Source organism: Pinus tabuliformis, chromosome 7 (genome assembly GCF_031772625.1).
Source record: "Pinus tabuliformis cultivar Carrire ecotype Pingquan chromosome 7, CPIR1, whole genome shotgun sequence".
Lineage (NCBI taxonomy): Eukaryota > Viridiplantae > Streptophyta > Pinopsida > Pinales > Pinaceae > Pinus > Pinus tabuliformis.
In genome coordinates this window covers 2,035,583,649-2,035,606,937 of record NC_142293.1, presented here as the reverse complement: position 1 = coordinate 2,035,606,937, position 23,289 = coordinate 2,035,583,649, and the positions used below count along the sequence as shown (strand labels likewise).

General features: G+C 41.8%; 1 protein-coding gene across 2 annotated transcripts; it reads left to right on the top strand.

Moving 5' to 3' along the window:
• Positions 1–221: 221 nt before the first annotated feature.
• LOC149256678 (putative pterin-4-alpha-carbinolamine dehydratase, chloroplastic) lies at positions 222–1,744 on the top strand. 2 transcript variants are annotated; one of them, XM_089460820.1, is made up of 3 exons: positions 222–757; positions 851–1,043; positions 1,196–1,424. In XM_089460820.1, exons 1-3 carry the CDS (start codon positions 335–337, stop codon positions 1,240–1,242), a joined length of 663 nt encoding a protein of 220 aa, XP_089316946.1. In that variant the 5' UTR covers positions 222–334; the 3' UTR covers positions 1,243–1,424. The 2 variants fall into 2 exon arrangements, with proteins under 2 accessions (XP_089316946.1, XP_089316945.1); XM_089460819.1 differs by having other exon boundaries at positions 233–757; positions 1,262–1,744.
• Positions 1,745–23,289: the final 21,545 nt, after the last annotated feature.

Below are 23,289 nucleotides of genomic sequence, written 5' to 3'. Positions count from 1 at the left end.
TACAACATCATAATATGAAACTCACAATAATATTTTTTTTTTCCAAACCAATGACCCTGCGGTAGCCCTGTGCACCAGTGTGTATCCTTTTCGATGGCGCTGCGGCTTAAATTATAAAGCACTAAGTACTTCTTTTATAATCATCTCCAATTATGAAAAATGACATCTATCCTCCAAATAGTTTAAGTGCTATCTCAAAGCTGGCCACACAAACTGTCGTAATTGGTAGTTTGACAACGAAATTTTGGATATATGTGTTACAAAAATAGTGAGTTGATTTGAGTCCTGTGGAGAGCAAAAGGGTATAAACTGGTTTCAGCCTCTTCATGGTTTCATGCAAAGCTGGGTGAATCAGCCAGTATATAGTATGGCTATTACAGTATTATCTTGCTCTGAAATTTTGTGCTGGGCTAATAATAAGTCATCCTTCCATCTTATTCATTCAGCAGCCAAACAGAAGGCGAACATGAGTTTAATAAGATTAAGCAGTGGGAAGAAGAACAAAGTGGGTGCGAAATTGAAATTGGTGATGAGGGCAGCAGGAGGGGATCTTCTAGGTGACTTTGGTGCCAGAGACCCATTCCCGGCGGAGATTGAGAGCAATTTTGGAGACAAAGTTTTGGGTGCTCCTGGAACAGACCACAAGATTCTTATCCCCAGTGGCGCTGCTTTGTCCCTCGCTAACAAGCCGTGCAGCTCAATTTCCTCTGGGCAGCCCCCCATGTCCCGTGAAGAAGCCACTGCACTGCTAAGAAAGGTAAACCAAAGCTACCTTTTGCCTATGTTTCTTAAGCCAAAGCTTCACCAAATCTGTGCTTCTTTTCGAAGTGTTTGAAGTAGTGTTTGGCAGGTGGTGGGGTGGAGAATTGTCGAGGAGGACGATGGGCTGAGGCTGCAATGCTTGTGGAAGGTGAAGAATTTTACAGCTGGGATTGAGCTGATGGAAAGGATTGCTTCTGTAGCTGAGGCTGCAAGCCATTATCCAGATCTTCACTTTGAAGCGGGTAACTCAGTCAGAGCTCAGATATGGACTCACACCATAGGTATGCATACCAACTACTTATAAATTAAATACATTTACGATTCCAATTCATTCCATTCCTTTGTAGCTTGGTTGCTTTTTAAGAAAACATGAGCTTTAACTATTATTTTTACAGCCTGTATTGAGTTGTAGGCCTGGTACATAGATATGTAGGGCATATGGGTGAAGTCCCAGCAGTGAATATTTCAAACCATGTTTGAAAATGTTGAGTAAATGCAGGTGGGCTGAGTTTGAATGACTTTATTTTAGCTGCTAAAATGGACCAGATCAACATTTCAGATCTCATTCCAAGAAAAAGATTTTGGGCTTAGTTCTTTGCTATTCAAAATCTGCTTCTTTGTCGATTCACGCAATATTGTAATTTTATGAACTGAGAGAAGAACAGCCAAGATTGAGGACCATTTCAAAATTCCCAAATACATGTGATTGGGGTGGGACACAATCGGTCCCTTTTTGTTTTTCCAAAGAAAAATCTGCTTTTTTCGCAGGTGTCAAGCAGATCAATTGTTTGCCAAGAAAATTCTAGGGCTGCTTTGCTGTAGGCATTCTTAATTAACCTTTTCGTTCAGTTTAACTTACGGTTTTTGATTGTTGCAAGAGCTGCAATTTTCTTATAACCATGTCTCCACTGCTCTGACTGTGCTTGGGTGAGGAAGGTTTACCATGAACATTCTATTAAATAAAGAAACTTTTCTTATATTATTTTGGCCTCAATCCTTGAGGCTTACATAATGAGTAAATACTGAAGATAGTAGTACTAGCATGAAGTAGTGAAACACTGGCTCTGGAAAGACAAATAATTTGATTATTCAGAGGGTATGCTCCTTCAAATTGGGAAACTTGTTTATGAACAACTGCTTATGAGGGATATATGGAAACCAGCATAGCCAGCTACTAGATATCCATTTTCCAAATGTTTAATGCAGTTCTAATGCCAAAGGCTACCTATATATAGTTCAAAACTTACAGATTGCCCTACTTGTTTATGTTTCCAAACACACCAGTCAGTAGCTCTCTAAAATGCAAGATTTTTTGGTCGATAACATTATGCTTTTATCAAACTTCTATGCTTCTTGCAAAATCCATTTGGGTTACTTGTAAATGTAGTCTTTCCATACAGTTCCATACTTCAGTTATGTTGCTATGAATATGCAGAGTATCGCATTCATTAAAAGAGGTTGTTTAGAGTGCACAACGAAACATGAACAAGGAAAAAGAGAGCACATGGAGAGACTATATGCTGACACAAATTTTGGCAGAAAGAAAGCTTGTCCATAGATTTCTTTTTTTCCTATTAACCAGAAGAGCACCATATAGTTAGAATTGAAGGCATGCAAAACTCAAGAATGTGCAATTCTTAATACATTACATATACCACACTCACATTTAAGTGAAGAATATGCAATCAGCGGCAGTCACATCTGCACAAGTTTCAGGTGCAATCAACGGCCATTACATCTGTTACAACAGTTACGTCTCTTCCCATGTCAGGGCCATTACAACTGGTCACATGTAGGATTCATCTCACATTTGAATATGTTACTTTACCATTATTAGATGTCCATGACAACATACATATCTGACAAAAACACAGCAAACTGCATATTTAACACTCCCACTCAGCCTAATGTTTACAAACTTGTTTAACATAGTTTAACCCAAAGCCATCTCTGCAATATTCAAACTTATCCTTCAGCAAGACTTTTGTCAATGTGTCAACAAGCACCTGACTGATCTCATGGAGTTCCATCTGCAAAATTTGTTCAGCTTGTTCATGGACATAATGGCATTGCAATTGCACCTTAAAGTGCTTTGTTATAGGATAAAGCCGAGGATACTTAGTCACATGATGCAAATCTGACTGTGACATCTCAACACTGTGGAACTTGGTTGATCTATTTTGACATCCTTCAGTGGTTTCCTCAGGCGCACCATCTTTTTACTTGCATTATAGGTTGCAATATTCTTTGCTTTTGCACTTGAAAGAGAAATGCCAGCTTGTTTCTTACTTGCTCACAAGATGATTCAGCTAACCAGCTTGAAGCAGTAAGCTGGTGTAGATTTGCACTCATAAGCATAACCTGCCCAACCTGCATCACGATAAGCAACCAACGACAATGCATTTTGTCATGTCCCATTGAACATGATGTCAAAAGTTGTTGTTCCTTTAGCTACCTGTATATTCTTTTGACCACTGCCCAATGTTTCAATCCATGATTACTTGAGAATTGACTAATGATAATAACAACACAAGCAATATTGGGTCTTGTCCAAACCATTGTATACATAAGCCCTCTAACCACACTCTGATAAGGAACTTTCTTTATGATTAGCTCATGTTGAAATGTGTAGCTTGGGAGGTACTACCACAACCCCTGGGGTACTGGGTTTGTGAGGAGTTGACCCACGAAATGAAGCTTCGTGGGCAATGTACCCAAGTGGTGGGCTTTGTACCTTTTACCCACCATTTTGTGGGTGATATCCCTAGGAGAATTTTTTTTTCTCCAAGGTGGTCCTCAGCCGGCAACCAACAGCCCCTTGCAGCCACCAGCTAGCTCATTGTGCCATTTCTCCACCACCTGAGCTAGCCATGTGGTCCCTTGCCCATCTCCCATGATCGTATGCCTTGTCATTTGATAATTGAGTATTGTAGTTTGCTTATCATGGACACTTTTGGGCATGGGTTAATGGGGGATATGGCGGAAATAATAGGTTAGGTTTGTGCCCTTGTCCCTTAGACCCCTTTTGGATGTTAACCTTGCATTCTAGTCCTGTGGGATCTATTTTATTGACCATTTGGCTTTAGGGATGGTATTTCACGAGAAACCCCGATTTTGGTTGCATGGTCCCGCTCCCTTATTCACTTATATTACCCTCTTTCCACTCATTATTATCCCATTCATCATTTCTCCCACCCGGGTCCACATTCCTCCACTGGGTCCACATAGGGCCGACTCGCCTCTTCCCCTCGCCCACACTTTGGGTCAGGCCTGGAATGATGCCTCGAAAGTTGATGCAGCGAAAAAGAAAGACAAGCATATTTGGCCACATTGAACAAGAAAATGTACCACAAAATACAAAATATGGCTAGGACAAACACATTTAACACGTGGGGAAAAACTGATAAATGAGCTCTACCCCATCATCACGGCCATACCCTGGTTCCTACAGGTTCTATGAGCCCCCTTCATCATATAGGAATCCATGATTGTCCCAACCCCTGGTGGGCAATGAACTGCCCTACCTTAAAAGGGGGTATTCACTGCTATATTTTTGCATCATGCTCTTACCCCTCGAGCCTCGAGCAATTAATCAAAGAAAGTCATAAAAAGGCAAAAGGAATGTAAAGAAGGGTGCAAAAATCAAGGCCGGGGCACTTCATGTACCATGATTGCTCCCTCCTATACATTATAAACCCAAATGTGGGCTTGCCTCTTATTAATTACCTTTGTACCCCAACATGTGACCTAGGGTTGCCCCTTCTCATCCCCTACTTCATTCACCTAACTGTCACATGCCACCACCTTTTGAAGGATGTATCTTGAACATATTATCCCCTTTAGAAGTAGAAACCACCTAAGAGTATACTTGGTTAACCCCATTTGGAGTTTACGAGACATTGGCACATCCCGATGCCCATTATGGAAGGGCAGGCCATTATGAAGTCCCCACCTGTGGTCCATGGTTGGTAAGCTCATTAACTCGATTCCCCTAATGACTTGTTGTACTAGAAGGGTAGGGGGTGCATCGGATCTTATGCAAGATTGCAGATGGTTTCCATCGTGGGTTTAGTTTCCCTCTACGGGGTCCTAATCCTCTAGAGGGCTACATTGGCACATGTAGGGTGTGTGTTGAGAGCCATGGGCCCCCACAACAGTAGAAAACACTCCATGGATCCCTGAGGATGGTTAGAGATGCTCGAGATACTCCCATTGGACAAGGAAGATGCATTTGGTTCACCTTTGCCCAACTAGCCCCACAGATGTACCATGCACTTGGTAGCTGACCCAGGACTTGTAGGACGATGTGGCATCCCCTACACCATCATCAGAGCCCTTGCAGACGATCTACAGGCATCCTTGACTCATTTGGAGACCCATGAGGTTATTATTGTGTCCCCACATCCATTGGGAGCACCATAGGTTTATTGTTTGGAGAACAAGGGGCTAGCCCCTTGTCCATCACTTTTGAGGGTCCTACTCTTCATTATGGCACCCATGGACCTCATCAGGCCTCTTAAAGGGCCCTACGACATGCATAGATTACTATTTGACCTCTTGAGAGGATTATTCTTTCATTTGTGAGCTAGTTTGGTGGGCTTGTCACCAAAAGTTAGATTATTAGAACATTATTTTATTTTCGGGGCTTATCTAGGCCAAGGAGGTTAATTCGAACTCATCATTAGTGTATAAATACAAGTGAGATGATTTTATTCTCTCGTCATCACTTTGGATTGGATCTCTTCTCTCTCTTGAGAATTTCACACTTTTTCTTGGAGCATGAATTGGAGCTTTATGGATGAATTTTGAGGTGTGAATTTGGTTTATCTTGTCTTGGAGCTTCTCTGTTGTCAAATTTTTGATGGTTGGATATACTCTATTACATGTAAGTACATGCTTTTAATGCTATTCTTGTTTTATTGACTCATATACATTGGACTGGGATTTTCGCTATTTTTAAGGCTAATTGCTGCATGCATTTACTATTAAATTGTGGAATTATTTTTCTATATAACATCTCTTAATGTATGGGCCATGTAATGTGAATGAAATCTCCTAAGGGTAATTCTATCAACGAATTTATCTTGATAAGCTATCACCTTTTGCACATCGAAGTATAAAAGCTACAAGATTTGCTTCTCTTTGACCTAGAAGCCTAGCGAAGTGGTCTTGTGGCCTCCTTGACCAAGAACCAAAGATCTTCACTCATATTTATCATATACTCCATTCTCCCAAGACTAAGTCACTGATCTACCAAGAAGTGGTCACCTAAAATCATACCTTTTTCACCTTTTCCTAGGTCTAGCCAAGTTGGGTCACCTAGGGCATCATTTTCCTGGAAAACTATCACTCCAAAAATTTCGATCTCCTAGCCCTTCTTGCGCTGGTGTCTCCTCAAGATCTCCTCCAAATTTGAGGCCATTTCGACAGTGGAGTTGTGAGAAAGGCCAGGCCCTAGCTCCGAGATCAAACTTTTCCCTAGCATCCCTAAGGCTAGTGGTTTATAGGATCAATTCAACACCTTTAAGTGAAAATTCTTTCTTTGACTTTTCCCCTACCTTGTCTAAGTTAGGAACATCATTGGTTGCTAAACTCTTTCCTCCTAACCTAGGTTGGGTCTGCTTGGTCCTATGTGGTCCCGTTCCTTTGAAAAAGACAATTTTTCGACCGTGTTATGAAACTAGCTCACAAAAAGATAGAAAAGAAAGATCAACGCCTTAGAAATCAGCCTCTTCGAGGGAGCAACCTCCTTTACATTACACAAATGAACAATTCTTGGATGATACAAATGACAAGACCTCCTTTCTATATATAGGAGTCTAAGGGGTCATAATGTAATCAGAGGCGACATAACAATAATAATGTAAGGGCACAATGTTAAAATTGGAAACTATGGCCAAACTTCATGTGGGTCATCTTATTCATGGCCGATGATATGTTCATTAGATTCCTCTCGTCGAGAGGTGTAGGATTGATCTAAAGATCATCTGATTCCGAAGTATTCATGGAGATATGAATTTATTATGATTATGGAATTATTATTAAGCCGACCTACAACTCATGTAGGCTCAGAAGCCCAACAGTCGCATCTATTCAAACATCAACAGTTGTGTATAAATACAAGAGGACTTTTCCTCATTTGCACTCACTCATCTCATCACATCTCTCTCTCTCTACTGCACAGAAAAGAGTCTCTTCTCTACTGCACAGAAAAGGGTCTCTCTCACACATGTGAAGTCGGAAGTTGCTGAAACTGAAGCTGCAATGCAGATCCAAACTTTGACCAATATGGAACATCAAACCTCCTCTTCTGATCTGCGTTGTAAGTTCATCTGAACTTCCTTTGAAGGCTGCAACTTTTGGTGGTGGAATCAAGTCAATCCGACAGATGGTTTGCGAGATATCGACTGCCCTAGTTTGAAGGAAGTTGCTGAAACTGAAGTTGCAACTGCAAAAGTAAAGTTTGACCTGTGTGGACCAGAAGATCTCCTCATTTGAACTGCGATGTAGGTTCATCTGAACCTCCTCTGAAGGCTGCAACTTTTGGTGGTGGAATCAAGCCGATCCGACGGTCGGTTTGGGAGATATCGACTGCCCTAGTTTTGATGATGAAGCCGTTAATGCTGATACTGCTGATCTAGGGTTTTCTACTGCTGATATAAATCAGATTTATTGTACTATTTCTCTTTGTTGAATTATTGAAGGAAAAAAGAAGATTTGATCAAAGGGTTTCCCCACACATTGTGGGGTTTGTCCCTGGCTAGCCACCACATCTTGTGTCTCTTGTCTTGGCTTGTTTTCTGTCGATCATTTAATGTTTTATCTGCACTTTACTTTATGTACATGTGATTGCTAATTTGTGGAATATAATAAGAAAAAGAAGTAAACTGTTATAAGCATAGAACATACCATAACTTAACATGGTATCAGAGCTGAGGTGAAGACAAAGCCCGAGCAAGAGCAAGAGCAATCATCGAAGAGAAGATTGGCAAGGCTATCCTAAAAGAACTATGGGGTTCTCAACACTCTTTCCTGTCGAAGATAAGCTCCGTGAGAACGCTGACTATCACGGATAGAAGATGTCTATCGATCTAACCCTAGAAGATCAAGGAGTGCTGGACCATGTAAGAGGCAATATTGTTGAGCCTCCATCAAATGCATCCACTGCTGCCTGGAACAAATGGAAAAATGGAGAATTCGAAACAAAGAAGATCATCCGGGACTCTATCGACAAGCACTTGGTGGCCTACATCTCTAAACTGGACACCTCCAAGGAAATATACGTTAGACTGGGGAGTTTATTTAAAGTCTATGATGCAAATCAAGTTTTGTTTCTTCGAAATAAGCTAAGGGAAATCAAGAAGGGTAAAGATGAGAGTATGCAAGCATACTTCTTAAGAATCATCGAGATCAAGAACGATCTCCTATCTATTGGGGAGACTATTACTGGCAGAGAAATGGCACTCACAGCTCTTGGAGGATTACCATCCAAATGGTACGTGTTCAGGACTATTCTTCTGAACAATAATGTAATTCTTGGTTTCGAGGAATTAATGGTTAGATGCATAAAAGAAGAAACCAGGGTAGAAGAGCAAGAAATGCCCATGCCTAAAGGTCCTCCTGCTGCCTTTTCTTCTCATGTTAAGAAAAGAAATAATTCTGGGACTAAATCAAAAGGAAAGGCTGGACCTAAGGGTGGAAGAAAAGGACGATGTTACATTTGCGATAAAGCAGGTCACTATGCAAGGGAGTGCCCTGATAGAAAGGACTCACACCGGGACGATGATCAAAATCCCTCTGATGGCAATCAAAGGAATGACAAATTCAATAGCAAAGATAAGAGGAGAGCTGGGAATTAAGGAAGAGGACAACCACTCAAGAAGGCTAGAAATTCCAGGATGTATTAAATGCACCTGACCTAAAAAAGAACCTGGTGTCCATCTTGGCAATGGAAGACAAAGGCTACAAGGTAACCTTCAACGATGGCAAGGTACGTATATGGAAAAATAATGTTAAAGATGCTTTCACTCTTGGGTTTCGAGTTGATTCTTTATGTCAGGTCGATGGAAGTCCACTAGGTGTCATGTCTTGTGACACAACTCTTCAGTCCGAACTTTAGCATCGGAGGTTTTCCCACCTTCATTACAAAACTCTACCCGATGGTAACAGGGATGCCCGAATTCCAAGTAGAGAAAGAAGGTGTATGTCCAGGATGTGCCGAAGGAAAGCTCAAAAGGGGACCATTCCCCTCAAGTCAAAGCAAGATCTCCGATATATTATAGTTGGTTCACTTAGGCATACCTGAGGCTGGCATTAAGAGGGAGACTACTACTCCACGTACTCCTGAGCAGAATGGAATTGCGGAAAGGAAGAACCGTACGATTGTGGAAGTTGTCCAAAGACTTCTGAAGTTTCTAGGGGTAGATAATGTAACAATGCCTGATGTGGAGGAACCCATGGATCCTATTTATCCACCTGAGACTTCCTCTTCCAGGAAGAGGCCTTCATGGCTTAGGGGGGTACTTGATGATGCTGAAGGACATGCTGCACCCCGAGGAACCTTCTGTGAAAGTAAGAAACCTAACAGGTATCTAGGATACCTGACCATCATGAGCACGATCATACAAAATGATCCTTCATCATTCTCAGATGCCGTCAAGCATCGAATATGGAAGGATGCTATGACTGAAGAACATGAGTTTATTATGAAGAATGATGTCTGGGAAGTAGTTCCCACTACTTCCCAGACCCCCGGACGAGAAAGTTGTCACTTCTAAATAGCTTTACAAGATAAAGCATACAGCAGATGGAAGTACGGAAAAGTATAAGGCTTGTTTTGTTGCTTGTTGTTTCTCCCAAAAGGAAGGTATAGACTATGATGAGATATTTGCACCTGTTGCCAGATATATGACCATCCGCTCGATCATAGCCCTTATGGCTTCACAAGGATGGAACCTATATCAGATGGATGTCAAGACCGCGTTCTTGCACGGTTCGATCAAAGAAGAGGTCTATGTGGAGCAACCCAAAGGATTTGAGATTTGTGATTGAAAATCTCATGTATGCAGGTTGAAGAAGGCTCTCTATGGGCTGAAGCAAGCATCTCGAGCATGGTATGAGAGGATCGATAGGTACTTGATGAAGCTGGGATTCACTAGGATTGAAGCTGATCTTAACCTTTACCTTAAGGTTGAAGATGACAAGCCTCTCATACTGGTGTTGTATGTGGATGACCTCTTTCTAACAAGTGCATACCCTCTCATTCACAAATGTAAGAGGGAGTTGGCTTCTGAATTTGAAATGAAGAACCAAGGACTTGAAGTGTGGCAGAAGCCAAGGGAAATTTTCCTATCTCAAGGAAAATATGTGGTGAAGATTCTGAAAAGATTTGGTATGATGGACTGCAAGCCTGTGACTACTTTGAGGATCTTAACTTTCAGAAGTTATATGGTAGTGATGTCGGACCAGATTTGGGAAATGCCTATGAGTTTCAAAAACTCATTCGCATTGATTTTCTTGGTGAACCTCCGTCCGAACATATGTTTTGCAGTTAGCATTGTGAGCTCATATTTGGTTGAGCCTCACTAGATTGGTGCCAAGAATCTTCTGAGATGTCTTCAGGACACAATCTCTCATGGATTGAGATACACTGCCGGAAATATGAAACTGCATGATTATTCGAATGCTGATTAGGCAGGTAGTGTGGAGGATCACTGGAGCACTTTTAGTGTTGTTTCTCTTTGGATTCTGCTTCGATATAATGGATGAGCAGGAAGCAGAAGTCGGTTGCCATAAGCACCACCAAGACCAAATACATATCTACGAGTATGATCTCGTATGAAGCTGCCTGGTTGGGGAAGCTCTTCAGTGCGCTGTTTGAACACATACCACTGTGATTCTCTGTAACAACTAGAGGTGGGATTCGATTATTGAGGAACTCCGTATTCGTTGATTGCTCCAGCAGATTTCGTGTTGATTCATTATATCAGGTCGATGGGAGTCTGCTAGGTGTCATGTCTTATGACACATCTCTTCAGTCTGAACTTTGGCTAGGTGTCATGTCTTATGACACATCTCTTCAGGCTGAACTTTGGCATCGGAGGTTTGCCCCCCTTCATTATAAATCTCTACTCGGTGTAAGACAAATGGTGACAGGGATGCCCGAATTCCAAATAGAGAAAGAAGGTGTATGTCCAGGATATGCCGAAGGAAAGCTCAAAAGGGGACCATTCCCCTCAAGCCAAAGCAAGACCTCCGATATACTACAGTTGGTTCACTTAGGGATATCTAAGGCTGGCATTAAGAGGGAGACTACTACACCACATACTCCTGAGCAGAATGGTGTGGCGGAAAGGAAGAACCGTACGATTGTGGAAGCTGTTTCTATGGGTAGATGATGTAACAATCCCTGATGTGGAGGAACCCATGGATCCTATTTATCCACCTGAGCCTTCCTCTTCTAGGAAGAGGCCTTCATGGCTTAGGGGGATACTTGATGATGCTGAAGGACATGCTGCACCCTGAGGAACTTTCTGTGAAAGTAAGAAACCTAACAGGTATCAGGGATCCCTGACCATCATGAGCATGATCATACAAAATGAGCCTTCATCATTCTCAGATCCCGTCAAGCATCAAGTATGGAAGGATGCTATGACCAAAGAATATGAGTCTATTATGGAGAATGATGTCTGGGAAGTAGTTCCCAAACCCCAGGACAAGACAATTATTACTTCAAAATGGCTTTACAAGATAAAGCTGCAGCAGATGGAAGTACAGAATAGTATAAGGCTCGTTTTGTTGTTCGTGGTTTCTCCCAAAAAGAAGGTATATACTATGATATTTGCACCTGTTGCCAGATATACGACCATCCGCTTGATCATAGCCCTTGTGGCTTTACAAGGATGGAACCTACATCAGATGATTGTCAAGACCGCGTTCTTGCACTGTTTGATCAAAGAAGAGGTCTATGTGGAGCAACCCGAAGATTTGAGATTTATGATTGAAAATCTCATGTATGCAGGTTGAAGAAGGCTCTCTATGGGCTGAAGCAAGCACCCCGAGCATGGTATGAGAGGATTGATAGCTACTTGATGAAGCTGGGATTCACTAGGAGTGAAGCCGATCCTAACCTTTACCTTAAGGTTGAAGATGACAAGCCTCTCATACTGGTGTTGTATGTGGATGACCTCTTTCTAACACGTGCATACCCTCTCATTCACAAATGTAAGAGGGAGTTGGCTTCTGAATTTGAAATGAAGAACCAAGGACTTGAAGTGTGGCAGAAGCCAAGGGAGATTTTCGTATCTCAAGGAAAATGTGGTGAAGATTCTGAAAAGATTTGGTATGATGGACTGCAAGCCTGTGACTACCTCGAGGATTTTAACTTTCAGAAGTTATATGGTAGTGATGTCGGACTAGATTTGGGAAATGCCTCTAAGTTTCAAAAACTCATTCGCGTTGATGTTCTTGGTGAACCTCCGTCCGAGCATATGTTTTGCAGTTAGCATTGTGAGCTCATATTTGCTTGTGCCTCACTAGATTGGTGCCAAGAATCTTCTGAGATGTCTTCAGGACACAATCTCTCATGGATTGAGATACGCTGCTGGAAATATGAAACTCCATGATTATTCGAATGCTGATTAGGCAAGTAGTGTGGAGGATCACTAGAGCACTTTTAGTGCTGTTTCTCTTTGGATTCTGCTTCGATATAATGGATGAGCAGGAAGCAGAAGTCGGTTGCTATAAGCACCACCGAGACCAGATACATATCTATGAGCATGATCTCGTATGAAGCTGCCTAGTTGGGGAAGCTCTTCAGTGAGCTATTTGAAGACATACCACTGTGATTCTCTATAACAACCAGAGGTGGGATTCCATTATTGAGGAATCCCGTATTTGTCGATTGCTCTAGCAAATAGACATCATCTGGGATATGGTAAGTCGATGAGCAAGGAGGCTCCATCGCATTAAGATGATGTACAGGTCGATACACCTTGTCAAAGCCCCGAGGAAAGATCTAATCTGTGATTTTCCCAAACGACTTGGAGTCATCAAGAAATCCTTGTACAAGGGTCCTGCATGTTGCATACATTGAGCTCTGGGAGCTCTGAGGGCTTGCGGTTCTTACTGGAGCAACATACGACCACAGGGTGACTCACCCTCCCTTGATGGTGCGCAATGGAATAAGATGATTCACTCTCTTGTGGGACAAGATGATTTGCTCTCTTGTGGAACAGGATGATTCGCTCTCCTGTGTCGCAGGATGATTAGTTCTCCTGTGAGGCCTGGATTGATGTGTTCTCCATGGCGATTGTAGCAGGATTGATGTGTTCTCCTGTGAGGCCTGGATTGATGTGTTCTCCATGGCGACCTGGATTGATGTGTTCTCCATGGCTATTGTAGCAGGATTGATGTGTTCTCCTGTGAGGACGGGATTGATTAAGTTCGACTGTCGAGACATCCTACCGATGCAGTCTGGGACTCATGGGAAGTACCTCTCATCTAATCAATGAGTAGGGAAATGAAATTAGGGACCATAGTAGTATCGATGAACGCATCGTTGTATCTATCGTATTCCCTACGCTAGGATGACCTCCATTGATTTGGGATCAATGATACTAGTCTGGGACGAGTGGTAGGAGTGGTACATTCTATGACACTGACTTCGGGTCGGTTGTTACCGGTCTGGGACCAGTGGTACGCACTCTAAGACTGACTTTGAGTCAGTGGAGGATGTTACTGGTCTGGGACCAGTGGTAGGAGTTGTACTCACTATGACGCTGACTTTGGGTTGGTTGAGACTAGTCTGGGACGAGTGGTACATAGTCTGAGACTGACTTTGAGTTAGTATGATACATCCTTGATCATTTCTTCTTCTTCATAATTCAGACAAAAGTAGAGCAGAACAGAACAAAGCAGCGCAGAGCATAATAGAGCAGAGCCATACAGATCAGTACAGGGCAGAACAAGGCAAAGCAAAACAGGCAGAATAGAGCAGAGCAGGGCAAGTGTCAGGCTATACAGGGCAGTGCATTTGATGGATGAATACTAGTGACCGATAGACAGATTGCAGATGAAGTTCTCCCTAGTTGAGAGGGAGTGTTAAAATTGGCAACTAGGGCCAAACTTCATGTGGGTCATCTTATTCATGGCTGATAATATGTTCATTAGATTCCTCTCATCGAGAGGTGTAGGATTGATCTAAAGATCATCCGATTCCGATAAGTATTCGTGGAGATATGAATTTATTTTGATTATGGAATTATTATCAAGCCGACCTACAACTCATGTTGGCTCAGAAGCCCAACAATCGCATCTATTCAAACATCAACAGTTGTGTATAAATATAGGAGGAATTTTCCTCATTTGCACTCACTCATCTCATTACATCTCTCTCTCTCTACTGCACCGAAAAAAGTCTCTTCTCTACTGCGCATAAAAGGGTCTCTCTCTCACACATGTGAAGCCGGAAGCTGCTGAAATTGAAGCTGCAACTGCAGATCCAAACTTTGACCAGCGTGGACCATCAAACCTCATCTTCTGATCTGCGTTGTAGGTTCATCTGAACCTCCTCTGGAGGCTGCAACTTTTGGTGGTGGAATCAAGTCGATCCGACGGACGGTTTGTGAGATATCGACTGCCCTAGTTTGAAGGAAGCTGCTAAAACTGAAGCTGCAATTGCCGAAGTGAAGTTTGACCTGCGTGGACCAGAAGATCTCCTCATCTGAACTGCGCTGTAGGTTCATCTGAATCTCCTCTGAAGGCTGCAACTTTTGGTGGTGGAATCAAGCCAATCCGACGGTTGGTTTGTGAGATATCGACTACCCTAGTTTTGATGATGAAATCGCTAATGCTGATGCTGCTGATCTAGGGTTTGCTACTGCTGATATAAATCATATTTATTGTACTATTTCTCTCTACTGAATTATTGAATATAAAAGAAGATTTTATCAAAGGGTTTCCCCACACATTGTGGGGTTTGTCCCTGGCTAGCCGCCACATCTTGTGTCTCTTATCTTGGCTTGTTTTCTGTCAATCGTTTAATGTTCTATCTGCACTTTACTTTATGTACATGTGATTCCTAATTTGTGGAATATAATAAGAAAAAGAAGTAAACTGTTATAAGCATAGAACGTACCATAACTTAACAATAATTGATCTCATTCACCATGAAACAGACTTTTGCCAAATCACAATTCTTCATGAATCAATTAATCTGAACTTACTTGGGCTCCCATCCTGGGATAATGTCCCAACCGAGAAAATACAAAATACAATAGCCTAGATCTGTTCTAATAGATTTGCACTAGATTTGTGCTTAATCATCTCTGCAGATTTAGATCTCCAGCCTCTCTACACTCCCTCGGGCCTAACACATTGCTGACTGAGATGTCGCTCTCAATATTGTGTTAATGTAGTATGCATTTGTTAAATTTGGAAACTAGGGCCAAACATCACTTTGGATAGCTCTTATGAGGCAACTGATATTTTTCTTGGATTTCTCTTTCCGAGAGGTGTAGGATTGATCTAAAGATCATCCCATTCTGACATGTACAAATGAAGTTATGAATTTATTTTGATTATGGACAAATTGTCAAGGTCGGCCAGCCATCAAATTAGCCTGCTCCAGCCTTCAATGTTGCATATAAATACAAGGTGCCTCCTCCTCATTTTGGCATCTTCTCATTCATCGTTCTCTCTCTCATCTTGATTGGATACAGATTTCTGGGCCTCTCTCTCTCCACATGTGCGAAAAGAAGATTGTTTTTTCTAGCTGCTGCGTTGACCAGATTTGACCAAAATTTTAGGAGGTTGATTTTGACCAGCGTTGACCTTATTTGACCTGGTTTTGTGATGGAGACTTTTGTTTGGGTAGGCCACTGTTTTGGGCACAAAACCGAGGCAGTTTGACCCCTACATTGACCAATGTTGACTACCCTAATTCAGATTTTTGCATTGACTTTTGTTGACCAGATTTGACTGGTTATTTTCAGACTGTTTTGGGTTGCATTATCTTGCTATTGGAGGCCGAGTTGACCAAGGTTCACCGAACTGTTGTGGAGGTCAAATTCAGCCCTGTTGACCAACATTGACTTTCTGGTTAGGGCTTTCTGTTTCTGCTGTTTTAACTGATCAGTTTGGGCAAGTGAAAATTGTAAATTGTACTCTCTCTGTTGAACTTTTGAAGGATTATAAGAAGAATTGATCAAGGGTTTCTCCACATTGGGGTTTGTCCCTGGCTAGTGCCATATCTTGTGTCCTCTTGTGTTGGCTTGTCTTCCACTGTTATTGTTTATGTTCTATCTGCATTTTACTATCATTTTGATGTGATCGCTAAACTGGATATGATATTGGGCTAATAAAGAAAATTGAAGTAAAATTGCTCAAAGCATAGAACATACCATTGTTATCCTAAAATCAACATGGTATCAGCGCTAAGGTGAAGACAAGGCCCAAGCAAGAGTGAAGAGCAATCACTAAGAGGAGGAATCACTGATCAAGAACAAGTCTCAATGGCCTCCACATCCTACTTCAAGTCTAATGATAAGCTTCATGATAAGTCTGATTATCATGCATGGAAGATGTCTCTTGATTTGACTTTAGAAGAGCAAGATGTCATGCATTATGTGGAGGGAAAGATTCCGGAACCTCCTTCAAATGCACCAACTGCTACTAAAACAAAGTACAAGAAGGGTGAAGTCAAAGCCAAGAAGATCCTCAGGGATTCTATTCATAACCACTTAGTTGCTTACATCTTCGCTTTGAATACATCAAAGGAGATATATGACAAGTTGGTTGACATGTTCAAATCTAGCAATGGAAATCAAATTCTTTTCCTCAAGAAGCTGAAGCATATAAAGAAGGGAAAAGGTGAGGATATTCAATCCTATTTCATGAGGATTACGAAGATAAAAAATGATCTTCTTTCGATTGGTGAAGCTATTGTTGACAGGGAGCTCACTCTCATTGCCCTTGGAGGTCTTCCTCCTTAATGGCATGTGTTTAACACTACTATTCTCAATAACGACATGATTCCAGGTTTTGAAGAATTGTTGACTAGATGTTTTCAAGAAGAAACAAGGATGATGGAATTGGAGATGCCTTCGAATAGAAATAATCTTGCCACATTCTCTACTCATGCCAAGAGGAAGAACAATGTAGGTTCAAAGAAGCAAAGTCAAAGAAGATTGGGATTCAAAAATGGAAGGAAGGGAAGATGCTTCATTTGCAACAAGTTTGGTCACTATGCCAGAGAGTGTCCAAATAGAAGGGACACACCTCATGATGATGATTACAATCATTCTAGGGGTAATAACATCAATCAAAGGAATGGTAGGTTAAACAACAAAGGGAAAAGAAATGCTTCCGCTACTAAACTTGGAAATGATCGAGCTTCTAAAGGAACAAGAAACACCAGGTATGATGAGTCTAATGTTGTAAATTTTAAACAAAAGGAATTTTTTCTTATATCTGCTCTCTCTACTGCCTCTCCTTTGGATACTTCGGGAAATTAGTTGATTGATGGTGGTGCCTCAAGGCACTTCACCGGGTACAAGGAAGCTCTTTCTAATTTGATATAGAAGGATACAAATTTGGAAATTATCCTTGGAGACAATGCCACCTATCTCGTAAAGGGAGTTGGGAATGTTACCCTTCAATTGAATCAAGGTAACACTGTTCATCTTCAAGAAGTACTATATGTACCTCATCTAAAGAAGAATCTAGTATCTATCTCGACGATGGAAAACAAAAGATTCAAAGTGGCATTCATCGATGGAAATGTACGTGTGTGGAAAAGAAATTTCAAAGAAGCATTTACTCTTGGATTCAGGTTTGATAGTTTATATCAAGTTGGAGGTAGTCCACTGGGAGCCATGTCTTACGACACATCTCTTCAATCCGAACTATGTTACCAGAGGTTTGCTCATCTTCAATATAAGGCTCTACCCGATGCAAGGAAATTGGTTTCAGGTATGCCCAAATTCAAAATAGAGCATGAAGGTGTGTGTTAGGGATGTGTCGAAGGAAAACATACAAGGGGATCGTTCCCCTCAAGTGATAGCAAGACCACTGACATTTTGCAATTGGTTCATTTTGATCTATCTGGTATGTTTCTGGTGACATCATTGGGAGGATATTTATATTATGCTGTCGTTGTGAATGACTTCTCTCGCAAAACTTTGATATATTTCTTGAAGAAGAAGGACGAAATATTCTCATGGTTCTGTGCCTTCAAAGCCTTGGTGGAAAATCAAACAGGAAAGAAGATCAAGATATTGAGGATCGATAATGGAACCGATTATTGTTAGTTTTTGGTAGCATTGGAAGTGCTCTAGCCTTGAAAATTGGTGGAAAGGCTAAGGCACATGAGTTCTAAGGACCCAGAAACCGTTTGGAGAAATTCCACCCAGATTGTATTTTATTAAAATAATTAATATTTTTAATGGAGTTCCTAAGTCTAAACTTAGGAAAATTAAAATATTAATGGGTATTAATCAAAACATGGGTGAGAATGATCTAGAAGGTGGATCAAGTCATGTTTTAATCTTAGCCGTTGATTAGAGACTTAATCTCAGCCGTTGAAAACTCAACCGGAAAAGTATAAAATGGAGGTTTGGGTTTCATTTGGAAACACACACAGGAAGATAGAATTGATCTAGAGTTCGATTTCTGGGGCTAGGAAGTTGAGAAATTCGAACTAAGTGATCATTCAGCAGTAGAGGGGTAGTGAGAATCCGGGAGAAGGACTTTCCGGAGAATATTGACAGAGAGGCGGAGAGAGCTTGTAGAGAGGCAGTGCAGTAACTGGGAGAGCTGATGCTGGGCCAGTATGGGCCCACGTAGCCTTGACGCAGAGCCAGAAGGGCTAGCGTAGAGTAGAAAAGCTGCTTGTCACGCAGAATCTAGAACTGTCGGGAACAGCCGGAACTACGGGGAACTGTTGGAACAACCGGGATAGTTGTTGCAGACGGCAGAAGAGGTGAAACAGACACTGAAAGGCTGACGCAGGGCCAACGTAGAAATAACTGGGGTTAGCCAGTCTTGTGCCAGATCAGCTGGAATTCTGCTGGGTGAAGTGAGGTAAAACTCACTCAGATTTTCCGCCAGTATTTTTCTCTGTAAAGGATTGCTAGATGAGCATCCTAGATTTGTATTCAGCTAAGTTGCACGAAACGGGGAAACGCGGAAGCGAAACGAAACGGGGAAGCGAAACGAAACGCGACCTCCCCAAATTTTGGAAACGGGGAAACGCGAATATATATATATATATTAAAAACATTTAAAGATTATTAATATATATATATATGTGCAATCATAAAGCATTAATGATACATTTACTTAAACATTTTAACATTAAGATTAAATTTACATCACATTTACTCATGAGTCATCACATAATGAAAATAAAAATATAGGAACTGGAAAATCCAAAATCAGCCTTTATTTATATTAGTATATGAGGCTGCAAGTACAATAAAGACTATAAGGCTGCAAGAACTATAGAGACAAGTCACAAAAGACTAATCCTCATCATAACAATCCTCATAAAAAATAGAAGCAGCAGAATGCTCAACAGTGGATGGTGGTGCTGAAGAAGATGATGCACCAATTCCACTTCCAGAATCGTCCTCAATATTCAGGGCAGCAAGAGAGAGATCCAAATCAGGATTTTCTGCATCCACATCCACTTTAGAAATGGTTTCTAGAACAGCTTAGAAACCCTAAAAAAATTTAAAAACTAATTATAAAAAAAAAATTTTAAAAACAAGTCATTTTTTTGGGGAAACGGGGCCCGTACGGCCTGGAAACGCGTTTCCGGCCGTACGGGCACGTTTCCATTTCGGGAAACGTGCCCGTACGGCCGGAAACGCGTTTCCAGGCCGTACAGTACGTTGAAACGCGTTTCGTTTCGTTTCCTGGGCTGAAACGCCCTCTATCCCTGCGTTTCCTGCAACTTAGGTATTCAGATATTTCTCCTGCATAATAATAAACCCTCAAAACTACTGCGCTGGTTTTCCCACATTGGGTTTTTCTAAGGACTATTGTGTCCAAAAATAAGTGTGTCCTATGTATCTTGTTCTTTGCTCTATTTTCTGTTTCATGAGATCAAATATTTAAATTAGTGTAGGCTGCAAAAGTAATTTGTTTCAGTATTCAGAAGAATAACATGATGAATGTAATTTAAAAGTCAAGTAGGTGAAGTAGATTCAAATTTTCTACCCTTTAGTATAGGAATTTTCACATGGTATCAGAGGATTGATTTTGAAACAGGAAGCGCAGATCCAATGCTGAGCAGTGAGGCCGAACGCTGCAGTCGGCAGCAATTTGAATCCCCTTGAAGGGATTGCGCAGTCCTTGCTGGGAAGCAGATCCGAGGAAATCTCTCTCTGCGTGAGATGACAGAGAGGTATGATTTCTAGTTTGTGGGTTTGCAGAGGCAGAGGGAGTGACATAGAGCCTTAACGCAGTGCTTGAAGGGCGCAGTTTCTGCCGAGGCAGAAATCCGATGGAAAAGAACGAAGACACATAGAAGGAGAATTTTCTCCTCATAAAACTTTCTGCCAGAAAGTTCGAATTTCTCACTTGCTGAGTAGCTTAGTGCGAAGAAGTGACTAGAGGAGTTAGTTCGACAATTGGGTGAGATGGCATCGCATGGGCTCAAAGATCAGGACAAGTTGGAATGAGCTTCCAACTATGTCATACGGAAGACCAAAATCTTAGTTGTTTTGGAGGAATATGATCTCAAGGCTTACGTCAATAGTGTTGTAGCTGTTCTTGCTGACAACGATCAAAAGAAGAAGTACAAGGCCGAGCAGGGGAAGGCAAAGAGGCTCATTCTCAATGGAGTTCGAGATCATGTGGTCTCACACTTGCAAGGCAAGGATACAGCCCGAGAGATGTGGTAAGCCTTGTCTTCTTTGTATGAAGGCTCTTCCGAACAACAAAAGATGTATTTGGAGTAGAAGTTGCAGTGGACCTTGATGCAGAAAGGAGAAGGGGTGAACCTCTATCTTCAACATCTTCAGGACACTAGAGACCAGCTTGCTGCAGTGTGGTCCACTACTCAGCGAACCATAATGGTGAGGGTAGCCCTTAATGGACTCTCGGATGAATGACAAGTTTACGTCCAAAGCATGTTGGGTAGGGAAAAACTACCTTCATGGGAGGAGATATGGGCGACTCTTCAACAGGAGGAGTAAAGGAGGGACCTAGTGAAGGTCAACATCAATGGTAGCAGTGGGAGTGGCACAAAGACGAAGGAAGAGGAGGAAAACGCAGCTCTAGCATTGAAGGGACAGTAGAAGCCGAAGTGAAAGAAGGATATTTCGAAGGTGAATTGTTTCAAATGTGGCGAGATGGGTCACTTTGCATCTCAGTGTCCTTTGAAGCAAAAGGATAAGGATGAGAAGCATGATCCAAAGGTTGCAGCCACGAAGATAGACGAGGAAGAGTATGCCATGAGTGCCCACGCATCTCCAAGAGGGAGATGAGGCGATATTGAGCTGTAGTCAGGAGGACTACATGTGGGCAAGATCCTTGAGGAGTCCAGCTCTTGGATCAGTTCCTTGCTATTGGAGCCCAAGATTCAACAGTAGCGAAATGGACTTAGTGTCAGATGATGCAGTGGAGTGTTTGTAGGATAGATGCAGTAGCTGGGGACCAGACGTTGATCAGTGCAGAGCAAGGTTGGTAGCAGTGCAGTTGGCACAGTGCAGGAGTCAGCAGCAGCGCAAAAGATTCAGAGGTTCAGAATCAACAGCAGTCAGAATCCAACATTCATTGTATTATGTTGAACACAGTTAAGTTCAACTAATTTTGGATGTTTTTTAGTTGCTTCTCTCAGCAACAGAGTTGCAGTATGGATGCGGTGTTAGCTGTGGCAGTGCTAGTAGCATAGCAGATGCAATGTTTGAGAGGGAGCTGTAGTACAGATGCAACAGTGGTAGTGGCAGTGTCATGGGCAGCAGTACAGTAGCAACAGTAACACAGTGTTGGTGGCAGTAACAGTGCAAAAAGGAGGTGCTTCAAAGACAGAGTAGCATGCAAGGGGACGTTGTTGCTAGAGCACTCCCCTCGCTAAGAGGGAGTATTAGTTTTTGGTAGCAATGGAAGTGATCTAGCCTTGAAAATTGGTGGAGAGGCTAAGGCACATAAGTTCCAAAGAACCCAGAAACCGTTTGGAGAAATTCCACCCGGATTGTATTTTATTAAAATAATTAATATTTTTAATGGGGTTCCTAAGTCTAAACTTAGGAAAATTAAAATATTAATGGGTATTAATCAAAATATGGGTGAGAATGATCTAGAAGGTAGATCAAGTCATGTTTTAATCTTAGCCGTTGATTAGACACTTAATCTCGGCCGTTGAAGACTCAACATGAAATGTATAAAATTGAGGCTTGGGGTTCATTTAGAAACACACACAGGAAGAGAGAATTGATCTAGAGTTCGATTTCTGCGGCTAGGAAGTTTAGAAATTCGAACTAAGTGATCATTCAGCAGCAGAGGGGTAGTGAGAATCCGGGAGAAGGACTTTCCGGAGAATATTGATAGAGAGGTTGAGAGAGCTTGCAGAGAGGCAACACAATAGCCGAGAGAGCTGACGTTGGGCCAGTCTGTGCCCACTCAGCCCTGACGCAGAGCCAGAAGGGCCAGGGCAGAGCAAAAAAGCTGCCTGTCACGCAAAATCTAGAACTACCGGGAACAACGGGAACTGTCAGAACAGCCGGGATAGTTGACGCAGAGGGTAGAAGAGGTGACGCAAGGCTAACGTAGAGCCTGAAAGGATGATGCAGGGCCTATGCAGAGCCAACGCAAAATTAGCTCGGGTTAGCCAGTCTTGTGCCAGATCAGTGGGAATTCTGTCAGGTGAAGTGAGGTAAAACTCACTCAGATTTTCCGCTAGTATTTTTCTCTGTAAAGGATTGCTAGATGAGCATCGTAGATTTGTATTCAAATATTTCTCCTGCATAATAATAAACCCTCAAAACTGTTGCACCGGTTTTCCCGCATTGGGTTTTTCCGGGGTTTATTGTGTCTAAAAATAAGTGTGTCCTATGTATCTTGTTCTTTGCTCTGTTTTTTGTTTCATGAGATCAAATATTTAAATTAGTGTAGGATGCAGAAGTAATTTGCTTCAGCCTTTATAAGAATAACTTGATGAATGTAATTTAAAAATCAAGTAGGTGAAGTAGATTCAGATTTGCTGCATTAGGGGTTCCTTTAGTGTAGGAATTTTCACAAGTATGAGTCAAATGAATTCAATGACTATTGCAGGGAAGCTGGCATTAAGAGGGAGACTACTACAACATATACTCTTGAGCAAAATGGTGTTGCTGAAAGGAAGAATTGTTCCATTATAGAAGCCACTCGTGCCATGCTTCATGATCAAGGCCTTCCAAAGTTCCTATGGGGAGAAGATGTCAACACTGTTGTGTACGTTCAAAATCGATGCCTTAATCAAGCATTGGACTCCAAAACTCCCGAAGAAGTTTTCACCGGTAAGAGACTTGATGTTTCTCATTT